Genomic DNA, 15243 nt, shown 5'->3' with positions numbered 1-15243 from the left:
ACAAGAGATGTATATGTGTCCAGAACATTCACCGTTTGTGTGTAAAGCATTCACACATGTACACATTTTTAACAATAAAGAACTGAATGCAACAAGTGAACTAGGTGAAAACAATCCTCTCTTAAAAGATGAATGAGACAGAGACAGAAAATCTTTAATTGTAAAGATAAAGATTTTTGTCTAACTTTGTGAATAAAAAATTCTGATGTTTTCAACTATTCACTTATCTCCTTTCTAATCCTTTTTTGTTCTTTAATGAGGAAGGAATTCAGTTGAAGCCAACTTGATTTCCAAACTCATTTAAAGGAGCCTCAGACAGAAAGCTTTTGACCCATGACCCAGACTTGTCACATTCCTGGAAAACCCCTGTAGATAAGAAGGAATTGAATTGTCCCAGCTACCTTAACAATGCCGATAGGTTTCCGTGAAAGATGGTAGGCCGTGTAGAAGAGGAAGGTGAGGAAAAGAATATAACCACGATGCCTGCAAAAAACAAGATGACATAATAAATGTAGGCCACGTCAACGTTCTTCAGAGCTGCGCCTAAAAAATTTAATTTTTCAATCTTTTTTAATTTAATGTCACTTAGTATTTATTCTTAATAAGAACCAGTGTGTAATACGAGGATTTTATAGAACTTGAAGCATTGCTGTAGATTAAACTACCAACAGTCTATAAAGGAGTTAAAATAAGCACAACCTTAAATATCTACAGCTGTAAAATGCAACATGCATATTTATGCAGCAGTAATATTAATCCAGAAACGTCATATATAATAGTAAAATACTGACAGGGAACTAACATTTTTCTGCAGCAGAAGACATGTTTTTCCAACGGTGGAAGAAGTACTCAAATATTTTACTTTAGTCAGAATATAACACCACCATAGTGAAATTCCTTCATTCAAAATGTTTGTTATAGTAAAAGAACAAACGGTTGGCATCAAAATATACTAACTAACATCAGTGTTATGTACGTTTTTGTTGTTTTATGATCAAAACGTGCAAGCACGATTATGCATGTTTGTTGTTTTCTTGCCCTATAAAGCACATTGTAACCCTTGTTTTGGAAATGTACCATATTTAGTTTTTGTTATTGTTATTATTGTTTTAAATTGTTGTTATAATTATTATTATGACCTTTAAAAGGGGTCCCTTTTAAAGGTCATAATAACCCTCACATTGTGAACCACTAGGGGCTCCCTCCTCACACTCAGCTGTTTCCTGTGACGTCAGTGAAGGGGGGGGGGGGGGGGGGGGGGGATCACGTGGCCACCGGGAGTCTCCGTCTGGAAAGTCTTACACATTTATAGGCTGATAATAATATTATATTTATCACAACGGACGCCTTTTTTTCTGAACTCAAACGTGGAGGTAGGCTGGCTCTAATATACGCGTAATATAAACCTCCCAGCCGGCACAGTATGGAGAAGTGCGGGATGTTTACGCACTCGTTATCCCACCAAGAAGCTGCACTATTGCTGCTTTGTTGTTGTAGTTAGCACCTGGCGTCTACTTTATAAATCTGTGGATAACGTTAGGCAGTACTAAACAAGTGAGTCTCTAACCCGGTAATAAACACCCGGTGAGTTGGCTCCAAACATTCCAGCTGTGCCTTTTTTAATTGTCTTGATACCAGTAACTTACTGCCGAGGACATGCCCCGAATCTGAGTGTGTTTTGGGTGTTCAAAGTGTGACACAAGTTTTCAACGAACAATGAAGTCGCCCCTGGCTCCCGGAATACGATTTGTCACGTCCTTTTCTCGAGATAGTTGGTAAGTTTCCATTATTTCATTCCTTTTGTTCTCCGCACCCCACGCACAGCCAGTTAATGGCATCTTCGTTACTACTGTTGCTCTTTATGTTGTGTTTGTTATCTCCCCTTTGCTGTAAATGATTGGCGTAGCCGCGTAGATAAACACACATTCTGTGAATTTGTAATGGGTTCATGTAAACCAAGTGTTTACTATATAAATACTTACAATTATATATCCTACTACAGGTTACAAACGCGTTATTACTGCTCGTTTTCGTTCATATGTCCACCAGACACGTTTGGGTGTCAAGTACCTCCAAACTGCAGGCATTTCTGAGCTTCCTCTCTCATTGACACATATTTGACCTTTTAACAAATCGATGCGGTCGTCGACGAATCCTTATATTTCAGGAATTTAGAAAACGACATGGGACACTTTATTTTCATAACCTCTCAGTGTCTTATATCACTTCTCAATGCGGGGATCATTTGTTGCCTTTTTGCAGGTTTTACAGCAATCAAGAACACAATGATCCAGCAGTTTAGTAAAAGAAAACAAAAACATCCACACCAGGAAAAATACATAAAGTTATGAGAAATGATAAACGTAAGATAATTACTTTGTGTGTTGTAACTATGACTTACTATACTACTATGGCTAAGTCCGAATAATAAAACAGTGCCATAACTATGAGATAATCTGAGCAGATCTGCAAAGAATTACTTTTCTTATCAATAAATTAGACGATCATTTCCTCAAACTTCATATTTTCCCAAAGCCCAAAGGGATGTATTCAAATTTCTTTTTTTTCAACAGTTCAAAAATCAAATAGTTTTTAATTTACTATATTATTACACAGGAAAAAGCATCAAATCCACGTATTTAAGAATCTGAACCATCAAGTGTTCAAGTGTAGTATTGCCAGCTGTTTGTTGTGAGTAATGAATATTCTGTGTTAATTGAAACTCACAATGCCATGCCATCTTTCTATTGTATGTGATAAGAAAAACATAATAAAAGCCAAAGAAGGCAGACATTGAGCAGTCATTACACTTGGATGTTCCATAAACACTGATCTACCCGTCAGTAAGGTACTCGTCTACAATCGAATGCATACAAATGCAACAGCCCTGCAATAAGTCATGTTTTTGTGAAGTTTATAATGCTAGCAGTAGCAATACAACAATGTAAAAATACTCCAGTAAAAAACAAAGTACATTTTAATACACTTATGTAAACGTACAGACTTATTGTGTCGGCTCAATGTATTTTCTGTAGTAATAATTGAAGTATTAAACGTAAACTGGCCCCTGTGGCTGATACATTAATGGACATTATTAAGATAATACTGATTCATTAATCTTTATGTAACATTTTATCTTTGTAGCTGCATCCCCAACCTAGGGGCCGGGCCCCTCCAAAAGGGTCCCAAGATAAACCTGAGGGGTCATGAGATGATTAATCGTGTATAGAGGAAAAAACATATATGAAACATTTACAGATATATGAAACATAAATCTGTATTAGATAGGGACCAAAGGTTTAATCTTTACCAGTGCATTGTATTTTGAAAGCTTATCATATTTATATATTATATACTGACAGCAGATATGTCAAAACTTGATGTTTCTAATATTTTATCATAGTTTATAAGCACTAGACAGATGTTATCACACACATGTGCCACCTTATGCTGCCGAATATCAGCTGTGTAATTGAGGGATAAACATTTGACTAATATTCATTTTATTAATATTTGACTTCTACCAATAAATGTGTGTAGTTGTTAACTCTCTGATATCACCCAGATGAAGACAGTTGATCCATGACATGCTGGCAGCAGTTTGCTTTATTACGTCAGTGGAATGTTTTGGACATGTAAATATTTCTTATTTTTTGTGCTCTCACAGTATTTTGTATTTCTGTAAAGGCTCTTGTTTTATGACAGCAAGAGTTCATGTCATTTTATAAAAGATCAACAAGCAACATCAAGTCAACAAGATCTCCACGTTTGCGTTATTTCTCATTTTGTTTCACAATGTGCAGCATTATAATTAGTTATAACTTTTCCATCAATTATTTTTGTCTCATCAGAAAGACTTTGCTTTATTATGTCATCTTGTTTTTTGCAGGTATCGTGGTTATACTCTCTTCCTCACCTTCCTCTTCTACACGGCCTACCATCTTTCTCGGAAACCTATCAGCATTGTTAAGGTAGCTGGAACAATTCATTTCCTTCTTATCTGCAGGGTTTTTGCAGGAACATGACAAGTCTGGGTCATGGGTCAAAAGCTGCCTGTGAGACGCTCTTTTTTATGCTTTTTAGTAAATCATCTAAGAACATGAAGCAGCACTATGGCCCTTTAATGATACAGATTAAATCATCGATTCAATGATACAGATTAAATCAAATGATTCATACAATTTAAAGATTAAATATAGAAACATGTTTTACTCAAATGTCTGCATTTACAAGTTCCTGCATCCCCTGTATGATAATACCAATATCTATACTTATCTATCGCTTTATATGAGAGTTTTATGTGGGTCGTTTCACCTGCTTCCTATTATGTGTTTCTGTCTCAATTCAGAGTGAGCTGCACAGAAACTGTTCCTCAGTCAATCGGCCTGCAGACCTCAACATAACCAACAATGCTACTTGGTGTGACTGGGCGCCCTTTGGTAAGTCCTTTATTTGTTATTAACTTTGACACTTCACTTATGAGTAGATAATGCAGACTAGCACTGGGAAATTGTAGAAACTCCTTTGAGCGTGTACTATGTGTACTAACTCCAACTGAAACATCCATAATTCTAAATAATTACATGGAGAAAGCTAATAGCTTCATTTGTGTCGTCCCTCTAGACCAGGACAACTATCAGACACTGTTTGGGGTCTTGGATAACTCCTTCCTGGTTGCCTATGCCATCGGCATGTTTTTCAGGTTGGTATGTGCTGTTGCATATAGACATTATTATATTTGTGTGTGTTTTTGTGCTCTGTTGCGTCATAATCATTTCTTGTGTTAACAGTGGGATATTTGGAGAGCGCCTGCCTCTGCGGTACTACCTGAGTTTTGGGATGGTGATGAGCGGATTGTTCACATGTCTGTTTGGCCTCGGCTTCTACCTGAAAATCCACTCATTAGGGTACTATGCCGCCATCCAGGTAAAGACACAACATCACACAGTCGTACATTTTCTTTTGTTCCCTGAGCAGTTTTAAACACAGATAACCCCCTGACCTTTCCTCTAATGCCACCATCAGGACAGAATATGCACACAACAGATCGCTAAATCTAACTTCCAAATTTCCTTGAAATTCGCTTTAAAAAAAGCTTCAAAGCCCAATCTGTAAAATTTGGACCATTTAAACGATTCACATATATGATAAAAAAGTTATAGATTAAGATGCACATTTTTGCATTTCTTTGTAGATCTGTACATCAGGGAGCACAGTTAGCTCAGCTTAGCATAAAGACTACAAGCAGTGCATCCTGTTTGTTTAAGCCGTACACAAACAGATGTAACTATGACACTTTGTGGAAGTTACGTAGAACAATTTCTTGGTGAACAACATCTGGGCCCAGTGACTTGATGGAGTCTTGTCATCACAGTGAGGTTGCCAGTTTTTGTACTATCATGCCTTTGCAGAGACCAAGAGCTGTGCTCGCTGACCATATCTGTCAACCCACGCTATAGCTGGATATGAGCTGTTGTTCGCCAAAAAATAGTTACAGACCATAACTCAACCTTCAAACCATTTCAAAATGGACATTTTTACGTTTCTGTTTGTGTCCAGATCTTATTTCTCTTTCTGAAATGTTTAAACTATTCCCTTAACAATGTTAGTTTGTGTACCAAAAGATCTGCCTGTTATTTGCATTTTTTTCTTACTTCCGTTGTGGTACATGTACAGAATTAGGAATCTTTGAATATCTAAACAACCTCTCATCCATTTTGGCAGGCAGAACTACTGCATAAAACCAGCTGACATTAGGGGAGAAAGAGGGAAGCACAGAGATCAGATGAGCTGTTTATTGCTGACTCACCAACAAACGGACACCCATACCAACACACACACGGCAGGCTTCATTGATCTCCCTTGACTCTAGGAAATGAATGTTGGTCTCAGCGTGGATGCACACTCAGTACAAGTTAAGGCACAGTCACAAGAGTTTTGTTTCACTTCAGTCTTTTTTAGAAGACACTTCGTCCAGTAATAACCACCCACATCACCGTGCAGGTTTTTAGTCATGTGAGAGTTGGTTTACCTCAGGAACATGTGAAGAAACCAGTTTTAGGACACAAGCTACTTTCCCTTCCTGTGTACAGTAATAATGCTGCAATTGCAGAAGTTATTATTTTCCTGTTTCTCTTCGTTTAGTCTCTAAAATGTCAAAAAAAAGTAAAAATAATGGCTGCCATAACTCTCCAGAGCTCAGGGTGCTGTCTGCAAATAGCTTTTGTCTTATCAACATTCCAAAACCCAAAGATATTCCATTTGCAAAGATGAAAAGCAGAAAATCCTCATATTTGAGAAGCTGAAGCCAGAGAAGGTTTGATGTTTATTCTTGATAAATTACGCATTTAATTTATTTGTTTTAGAAGATTCATTTTCTGTTGTTCGACTTATCAATTAATCAACCAATGGTTTCGCCCCTACAGTGGTTTTATTGAATTTCAACATAAGTGTAATTGCAAGTGAGTGTGTTTCCCAAAAATATAACTTTTCAGACGGCGGCTCATCCACCTGTAATTGTCACTGTTTTTTCTTCCTTTTTTCTTTGAAAATGCTGTTGAAACCGCACTGACTGATCTCTGCATGTGCCATATTATTATGAAGTTTCTAGTTAGCGCGTGAATGCAAATACTGTTTTGTAGCTCTGAAGTGTCAGATGAGCCTCAGACATTCACGTGACCATTCCCTGGAGTCAAATTCCACAAGTGAATTCAACAGCGTTTCGTAAACTAAAATTATAAATTTAGCTCATTCTATAAATAATAACACGTCAAACTTAAACTCATTTGATTCATGAGTTTGTAAGAAAAAAAAGGTTCTCTTTGACTTAAGAGAAATCAAAATGCAATATCTGAGTCTGAGTTTACAAAGACTGCAACACCTTCATGAAGCAGTCAAGAAATCACGGCTTTATTGTGTCGATTAACAACCCTTTTACCCCATCACAGGTGTGATCACTGTGAGCTCTGTGGGTCAGTGCAGACATTATTTATCATCTCCTCTCTTTAAAGACATGTAGCGATCTCATGGTGGCTTAGTCAGGCTTTCCTCACATCTATCACATGACTCACAGCTGCATTATATAACTGCAGCAGTGTGGCTTTTGTTGGTTTGGTGTGGGAATGTTAAGACTCAAGGCTCACTTGTCTCCTCTTATTCTCCTCCTTTGAATAAAGTTTGTAGGGTTGCACAAGCTTTAAGAGACTTTGATGCAGTAAGCTAACACGGGCTGGTTTCTCCCTCTGCTTCATTCTGCAGGTCATGAACGGGCTCATGCAGACCACCGGTTGGCCTGCAGTGGTGGCTTGTGTCGGCAACTGGTTTGGAAAGGGGAAGTGAGTACTGTGCGATGAGCACCGGGCGTGCAGTCCTGCTGACTATGCAGCATTAGATGCTTATTCTTTTGTTGCTGGCTGACTCACACGTGCACATTTGTCATGATTTGTTTTTCTGAAATCCGCCTCTCTAGAGGATGATAAGAATATCGTTAGTCTGGGCGCGGTTAGCTTAGTTTAGCTTAGCATGAAGACTGACAGCGTGGGGAAACAGCTTGCCTGACTCTGTCCGAAGTTCACAAATACATCTTCCAGCACCTCTAAAGCTTTGTGGTTAACACATTGTGTCTTTGTTTGTTTAATCCGCACACAAACAGAAATGTAAAATTTGTGGTTCTAGGAGAAGCTAGCTGTTGCCCCCTGGTTCTAGTGTTCACGCTCAGCTCAGCTAACGATGTCCTGACTCCAGCTCCGTACTCAACACACAAACATTATAATGATCTTAATCACACTATCAGAAAGAGAGTGAATAAGGGTCTTTCCTAGAATGTCAAACTACTACTTTAACAGGACATACGACCAATTGAGGAATTGCTCTTGTGTTTTGATCATCAGGCGTGGGTTCATCATGGGTGTGTGGAACTCCCACACCTCAGTGGGAAACATCTTGGGCTCCCTCATCGCGGGAGTCTTCGTGTCCTCGGAGTGGGGAATGTCCTTCATCGTCCCCGGACTCATTATCACCTGCACTGGGATCCTGTGCTTCTTCTTCCTGGTTGAGAGTAAGTTTCTGTTCAACAGTGAAACCCTCACTAAACTCTTTCACAGAGACAAAAACCCTCATGGTAGGTGTAGACAAATCTGCAGGTGCAGGATCCTGTTTGACTTGTTTGTAAAGCAAATGTTTTTGGCTGCTGTAACTTTAAAGGTGGGGTGTTTAACCGAGCTACAGTACAATTACCTTGTTCAAAGCTGAGTGAACTCTAGCTCTGTGTGGCAAAATATTTACAATAGAGATTTAAAAGATTGGTTATTAATTTCATCCCTCTGTACGGACTTAGGTGTGAGAATTTGTCATATTTACATGTTGTATCTTGTTGTCTTAAGATTACATCTCTTGTCAAACCTAAACGTTGCTTTTATGTTTGCATATTTTTCTCTCTCTTATTCAGAACCTGAACACGTCAACTGCACTTCTCCTCAGCACTATGTGAGTAAAAGCAACAAACTTCCATCTACCTAATTCATTTTCATACAAATAATAAACTTAGTTGCATAACACCAGAAATGCAACACAAACTCAAAAGTATTTTGCTTCGAGTGCTCTCTCTACCAATCCTATAACAAGACTGCTTGAACTCATGCATATTCTTTGTGTTTTCAGAGTGAAAAGGAGGGCGACGAGACGGAGTCTGTCACGAATAATGACATTGCCTACGGTTCCATCACCGCTGATCCTGCGGAGGTTGTTGTGGAGCACACAAAGGCCATCAGCTTCAGTGGCGCTCTCCGTATACCTGTGAGCGGAGACAACTCTTTTTAACCATCCAAATGTCTTTTCATGTCTTTATTTGTATCGCAGGATGACCACAGCTCCAATTGGCTTAATATTTGCTCAGGCGCTGGAAGCTTCAATGAGTCCAAACTGATAGAAAGGAAGTTTGCTCACTTGGATTCTTACAGTGTTTCACTTTATTTTGAGCTTTCAGTCAAACAGTTATGCAGCCGTTGTTTCGTCCAGTGAAAAAAATCAACAGCAGATCTTCTTTACGGCAGTATTGCGGACTCTGTGTAAAAGGTGGAGGTGTAAATCACAAGTTTCATCCCGATATGATATTATATTGAGTCTTTGTACAACGATACAATATCTGCTCACAGTCTGCCGTGGTACAATTTTGATTAGAAACAACATCATATTCCAATTTAACCCAATCAGTTACATTTATATCAACTCACATAAAGCAACTTAAAAAAAAGAAAGTTGGTGACACAGACGTGCCATTGGAACTTTCAAAATTAAGGCGTATCTTAAAGATGATGTGTATTGATGTTTTCAGTTTGCATCGATGATAATGGATCGTTAATCATTGAATGGATATAACGACACCCCAAGGATACACCCCTAGTGAAAGAGACGAGACAGAGTAGGAGGGGAGGCAGTTGATTGTGAATTATAGCACTGCAACAATTAAGGCATTTTAAGATGATGATGTTTTAATGTCTCACTCAGGGAGTGGTGGAGTTCTCTCTCTGCCTGCTGTTCGCCAAGCTGGTCAGCTACACTTTCCTGTACTGGCTTCCTCTGTACATCTCCAACGTTGGTCAGTACTTACACACATACTTTATTATTTTCCAATGAGGAGAATATCAGACTTCATACTTTGTAGTTTTATCCGCATAAATTAAAGTTGATTAATTTTTTTAAATTTTCAGCACACTTTGACGCAAAAGAGGCAGGAGACATGTCGACATTGTTTGATGTAGGAGGAATCGTGGGTAAGCGTTAAGCCTCGACTGATCGGTCGTATGATTTGATCTGACAGGATTTCTTTTTCCAACATGTTTATGACAAAAGAAATAGAAAGATATACGTCAAATACAAAATATATGATGGAAATACATCTTGGCACTGTACTTTTGGTCTTCTCGGGAAGCAAATAAAGGCCTTAATAAACTTAATAACTTTAATCACAACTGAAAGATTTAAATATATATCATTGTGAAATTAAATCATTGAAATAGTTTACAATGCCGTCTATCTGAATTTGCTTGGTTTCAATCCCCCTCCGGACAGATTCATTCAATCCAGACTTGATTGCTCATCCTTAATAACTCAAATGTTGAAGTGCACATTTTTTAAATTTTATTTAGATGTTTGGATTTTTCAGCAACCATGTTTTTATTTTGTTGGCAGTTTGAGCACCTTGAATATAGTTTTTAGGATATTGCACACTTTAATTTTCTCTGTGAATTACTTTTTAAAATGAAATTGGAACCACATGAATTCAGATGTTTTTTTTAAAGTAAAATATAAATTAGGTATAACACTAAAGTATAATATCAATGGCGTAGATTCCTTTGTATTTAACCCGTGTGCATCCTTTTAATACAGTTGCTCTGGGATACGTCAATGATGAGCAACAACATTGATTTTGATGTATTGCATCAAACATTGCAGTGCTCCATGATACAGCAGCAATGCCCCTAGTGGACACCAGGAAGATAACATGGATTTGCACCATAGGGAAAATATGAGAAAATGGCTTCATCTGGTGGAAAATAGTAAATACTACAATTTTGAAGCCAGTGCATTTGTCCGTCAGGGTCTGAGTGTCTGTATTTTGGCTTAACCGTTTATTAGAACTTTATTTTACTTTTTACTTGAATGCGCTGTGTGTCAACAGGAGGCATCATGGCGGGCCTCGTGTCTGACTACACAGGTGGGCAAGCGACAACTTGCTGCGTCATGTTGCTCACTGCTGCCCCAATGGTGAGTGTCATCTAATAAATCTAATTATTTTCATGACGGCACGTTCGCAGTTATACGCTACAGTTCAAAAGTTTGTGTTCTCCGGCCACAAAAGCTTGATTGTGTCCAGTCAGATATCTGAGCGGGCTACTCTATATGTTTGAATGCAACACTGAGAGGCCATGGACTAAATGGAAGTTTCAATAATCGAATTCTCCTTCTTTTTGTGCTAAAACTATTTCAAGTGTAAATAATACATTTGGTGTCTGAATGATACTATTTTCATTTCTGTTAAAATAGTTATTATTGAAGGAAAGAAGAACAACACCAGTATAACAGCCGATTCCAAACTCTTCAATGGTAGTCTAATGTAATGTAATGTAATGCTAGTGTGTGTGTGGATATAGCTGATAAAGGAAGAAAAAAGGACATACAAGCAGTAGACTGATATATGAACGTTGTTTTGTTTTGTTCATGTTCCAGCTTTACCTCTATAATTATATTGGACAAAGGAGCATCGGTACTACAGTCGGTAAGACACATTTGTTTTTTTCTCGCTAGAATGAGCCAAAGTTGAAAACCAAAACCGTGTTGGATTTTTAGGAAGAAATGTATCATGCAAATGTGCGTTGGCAGTACAGTTAAGGGTGCATTTCACCCGTTGCAGGTGCAAAATCCTTATGTGAATTAGCCTCAGAGTCTTTGGTTGCTGTGCTTGTGATGTTCGCAGCAGTCGAAGTTGGATCATCCTCTCCTTTACATTAACTTGACAGTCATTTCATTTCATTCATTCACCTTCACCACACCTGTCTGATGTGAATCTGAACTGAGTGCAGAGTAGTCCTGTTTAAATATACAAAAGTCGTCAGTCATCAGAAATGACTATGAAAGTCTTTCTATTTATATACAGTGTAGTTACTCTTTCATAACTGTTTGTTTTTTGCATTTTACCATATGTAGGTATGCTGCTATTATGTGGAGGCCTGGTGAACGGACCATACGCCCTCATCACTACTGCTGTATCTGCTGACCTGGTAAGACCTGAAGCATCATGGGAAACCCCCTGTTTTATGCCCCCGTCGTCTGTCAACAAATCATCCGGCTAAGGCACGTCTGTTATGAAATAAACACAGTTTGAGGATCCTGACGACATGTAGTGGACATAGATTAAACATTTAAACCATGTTTTCTCTACTTACATTATCTCTTTTCACTGTTGGAATGTAAGTACAGTTACTCAAGTCCCGAACTACTAGGTACTTGTATGTCCATTTTATGCTACCATATACTTCTACTTCACTATTGTACTGTTTGCTCCGCTACATTTATCTGGCAGCTTTAATTACTTTGCAGTACATTGAGTAATTAATATGAGCTCCACCTACTACAGCTGCAACATTAAGGTGGTGAGCACAATATTGCATCAATAATAATCCAGGAGTTTTACTTGTAACAGAGTATTTGTACATTGTTTTTTTTTACTCAAGTGAAAGATCTGAGTACATCTCTCACCACTGTGTCTTTGTTGCAACAGGGAACACATGAGAGTCTGAGAGGAAACTCCAGGGCGTTGTCAACAGTGACGGCAATTATTGACGGGACTGGTTCAATAGGTATGTATGTATGGAGAGCTCTTTTAAAGCTGCTGGGGACCCAGGCCGTATTGCTGGGCCCGCTGGAGGGAAGGGAGGCACGGGAGAACCAGGACTGAGCGGGGTACATAGTCAGACCTCTGCTGCAGTAAAATGAAATGTTCTCGAGAGGGAATTTGGTGTTCGGAAACACTACCACTTTTGTCCACAAGGATCACCAAAATCAACACAAAATGAAAATTCCTTGTAGTAGCTTTAGATTGAAATGTACAATTGAAAAGGAAACTGAACATAAAGTATAAAAGATAATTTTAACAAGAATGAAATATAAAGATTATTCAATCATCTTTGTTTTCCCACCTTCCTCCCTTCTTTTTGCATTTAACATTTCAGCACATTTCAGCACTTTTTAATGTTTTCTGGTAAAAAGGTCCAAAAGGTTGAAACTTTTTCATGTGCCATATTAAAAGAAACTGTCAGTGATATTGGTGTGTTCTCTATAGGAGCTGCGGTGGGTCCTCTGTTAGCTGGTGTGATCTCTCCCACCGGCTGGAACAACGTCTTCTACATGCTCATCACTGCCGACCTCTTAGCCTGTCTGGTCAGAAACACCTTTCTATCTATTGACTGACTTCTTTAATCTCTTACACTACAATATTAGGCTTAAAATGATCTGAGATCTTTTTGTCATTACTGCTTATTCCAGTCCAGTAACAGACACCCTGACTGACACACTGTTTGTTTGTCTGTCTTCAGTTTTTGTCCAGGCTCGTTTACAAAGAAGCTCATGGTTGGTGTCGACGTATCCCCCGAGCCAGAGGGTGAGTTTAACCACCAGTAGGGCTGCACAATTAATCGTATATTAGACAGAGATGCACCGACACCGATACTGATATTGGATATTAGTCCGACACTAACTCAACTAGCTGGATTTGGGAATTGGTGAGAACTGGTCGATTTGGTACAGGATACCATTGTTTTTTTAAATAACAATTCAGTACATTTGTATGTATGTATTTATTTGTAGCATTTTGTTTTACAAAGTTACATTCATAGGGTTATTGTATTTGATTGCATTTTAAATGTCGAATAGTAATTTTCCAATCTTTTTATTCCAGGTACAAAGAGATCTGAAATACTCACACAATCAAACTGGGAACCAAACAGAGAAAAGAGGGAGACGATGCTGAAACTGACCTGAACTGATCTGAATGGAAACCAGTGGAGGATTCAAGGCAATACAACTGATGATCGAAGCCTTCTTCTTATTGTAAAACAGAGAGAAATATGTTTTTATGGAGACATCACTTTTTTTTATGACTGATCTACTCATTCTAACTTGTTTTAATATTCTTTTATCATTAAACGTGTACATACTGTGTGCATTTTCTTAATTTACGTCTCCTTAGTTACTTACAATACAGTTTGGTAGTACCTGCTGCTGCCAGATTTTACATTTTGTATGGTATTTAATAATTAACGAGTGTTGAATTGTGATCCATCTTTGAAATAGTTCAGTTCAACATTCTGGGAAACAAGATCCAATTTTGTTGAGGAGATTCTTCTCATGTAAAATATTGCAGGTCTGAAAAAAATGTTTAAAAAGTCAGCAGCACTGTTATGCAAAATTAGGAATATCTAGCATAATGCTGTGCTTAAAATGGGACGGGTGTCGGCTCATCACAGGGTTGACGGTTCGATTCTCAGCTCCTCTCTCTCATTGTCAACAACTATAAAGGTAGTGAATGACAATAATAAGAATATAGTAAAACACTGTTGCAGCTAGTAGGACAGTGAGAACGCACACCTCAACTCACAATGTCATTGAAAGTGAAATAATATGTCTATCCGCCCTGTGATTTGGATCTGCTCTGATGTGATTCGGTTTCTTTGTGTCCCATGCTACTCCCTTTTTTTCTTTTTTTTTTAAATTCTGCTGACAAACGAACCAAATCAGATAAAAACAAACAAAACCTCCACAGTGCAGTACATAGCGAACAGCTAGGCTAGATACTTCAAGGCAGATCATGTATGAAATGCAAGGAAAAAGAACGAAAGGAAGTAAATAGATTTGTGTCACTTTCTCATCACCCACGTGAATATTGTTATATCAAGTGCCAGTGAAATATATCATTCAAAATTCTTGATGGTTTTCTCTAGCTGGTCTCCATAAGTATGGAACTGTTTGTGTCACTACATCAGTGTACTACAGCACTGTTAGTAATGAGCAGACATGAGTCCCCGTTTCAGCAGTCTGACTCCCTATTAAGGAGTTTAAATTACCTCCAGCAATAATGCACTCAATTGCACACTTTCTTCCTGCAAGAAGAATCTTAATCAAGTCAATACTAAGGACACCCTTTGTTTTCTGTTGATGTCATTTTGGTCCACGATGCAGCTTTGGTCCTACATGAAAACGACCAGGATGTTTCATTATATTCCCTCATCCTCCACAAGGGGGTGTGCTCTTTCTACTATCCGCTATGTAATTCCTTCAGTACCTCAAACACTAACCAAATGACATGAGAGAGACACTAAAGATAAACAGTGCTGTCTTTATTAAGATTATTAATGTAAGTACAAATAGCAATACCACAACATTATGTACTCCAGAACAAGCAAGCTAAAGTCTGAATTAAAAATGTTACTCAAATAACAGTACTGAAGTAGAAGCAACAAAATCTACTTAAAGTATCAAAAGTAGGATGGTTTATTTTTATGACAGAAACTCTTTTGTTCTTAATTTATTTACAATTGACAGATAGATCATTTTTATATTAGATTGGAGCTTCAACAATGACACGTGCAATAAATGCACACACAAAAGACACTTTCACAAAGCTGGAACTGATTTAGTCAAACAATCATGAAAAGAAAACCGGCTTATGGACACATATTTACTGCTCTC

The 15243-nt window shown here is 38.1% G+C and overlaps 2 protein-coding genes and 1 long non-coding RNA gene across 6 annotated transcripts in view; 2 read left to right on the top strand and 1 right to left on the bottom strand.

Moving 5' to 3' along the window:
- The window catches only part of ccdc15 (coiled-coil domain containing 15), an 8204-nt gene extending 7975 nt beyond the window's left edge, over window positions 1-229 (top strand). Inside the window, exon 9 of one of the 2 annotated variants that reach the window (XM_076101238.1) lies at window positions 1-229. This exon is cut by the window's left edge and continues 493 nt beyond it. The gene's annotated coding sequence lies outside the window, so the exon portion shown is untranslated. The other variant, XM_076101239.1, reaches the window with a different exon arrangement.
- The window catches only part of LOC142959781 (uncharacterized), a 4436-nt gene extending 2560 nt beyond the window's left edge, over window positions 1-1876 (bottom strand). Inside the window, exons 1-2 of one of the 2 annotated variants that reach the window (XR_012956248.1) lie at window positions 1647-1876; window positions 402-483 (exon numbers count right to left, since the gene is read on the bottom strand). This is a non-coding gene — a long non-coding RNA (uncharacterized LOC142959781). The remainder of the gene's footprint in view (window positions 1-401; window positions 484-1646) is intronic. The other variant, XR_012956249.1, reaches the window with a different exon arrangement.
- Window positions 1261-13714, top strand: slc37a2 (solute carrier family 37 member 2). Of its 2 annotated transcripts, XM_076101235.1 has the most exons (18): window positions 1261-1775; window positions 3890-3971; window positions 4349-4439; window positions 4624-4702; window positions 4791-4926; window positions 7258-7334; window positions 7890-8056; window positions 8447-8484; window positions 8659-8793; window positions 9505-9595; window positions 9708-9770; window positions 10679-10764; window positions 11227-11275; window positions 11704-11777; window positions 12278-12356; window positions 12839-12936; window positions 13092-13156; window positions 13454-13714. In XM_076101235.1, exons 1-18 carry the CDS (start codon window positions 1717-1719, stop codon window positions 13467-13469), a joined length of 1485 nt encoding a protein of 494 aa, XP_075957350.1. In that variant the 5' UTR covers window positions 1261-1716; the 3' UTR covers window positions 13470-13714. The 2 variants fall into 2 exon arrangements, with proteins under 2 accessions (XP_075957350.1, XP_075957352.1); XM_076101237.1 differs by lacking the exon at window positions 1261-1775 and having other exon boundaries at window positions 4624-4706.
- Window positions 13715-15243: the final 1529 nt, after the last annotated feature.

This window comes from Anarhichas minor, unplaced genomic scaffold (genome assembly GCF_050575085.1).
Source record: "Anarhichas minor isolate MPS153535 unplaced genomic scaffold, ASM5057508v1 ptg000027l, whole genome shotgun sequence".
NCBI lineage: Eukaryota > Metazoa > Chordata > Actinopteri > Perciformes > Anarhichadidae > Anarhichas > Anarhichas minor.
This window is presented reverse-complemented; position numbering and strand designations above follow the sequence as displayed.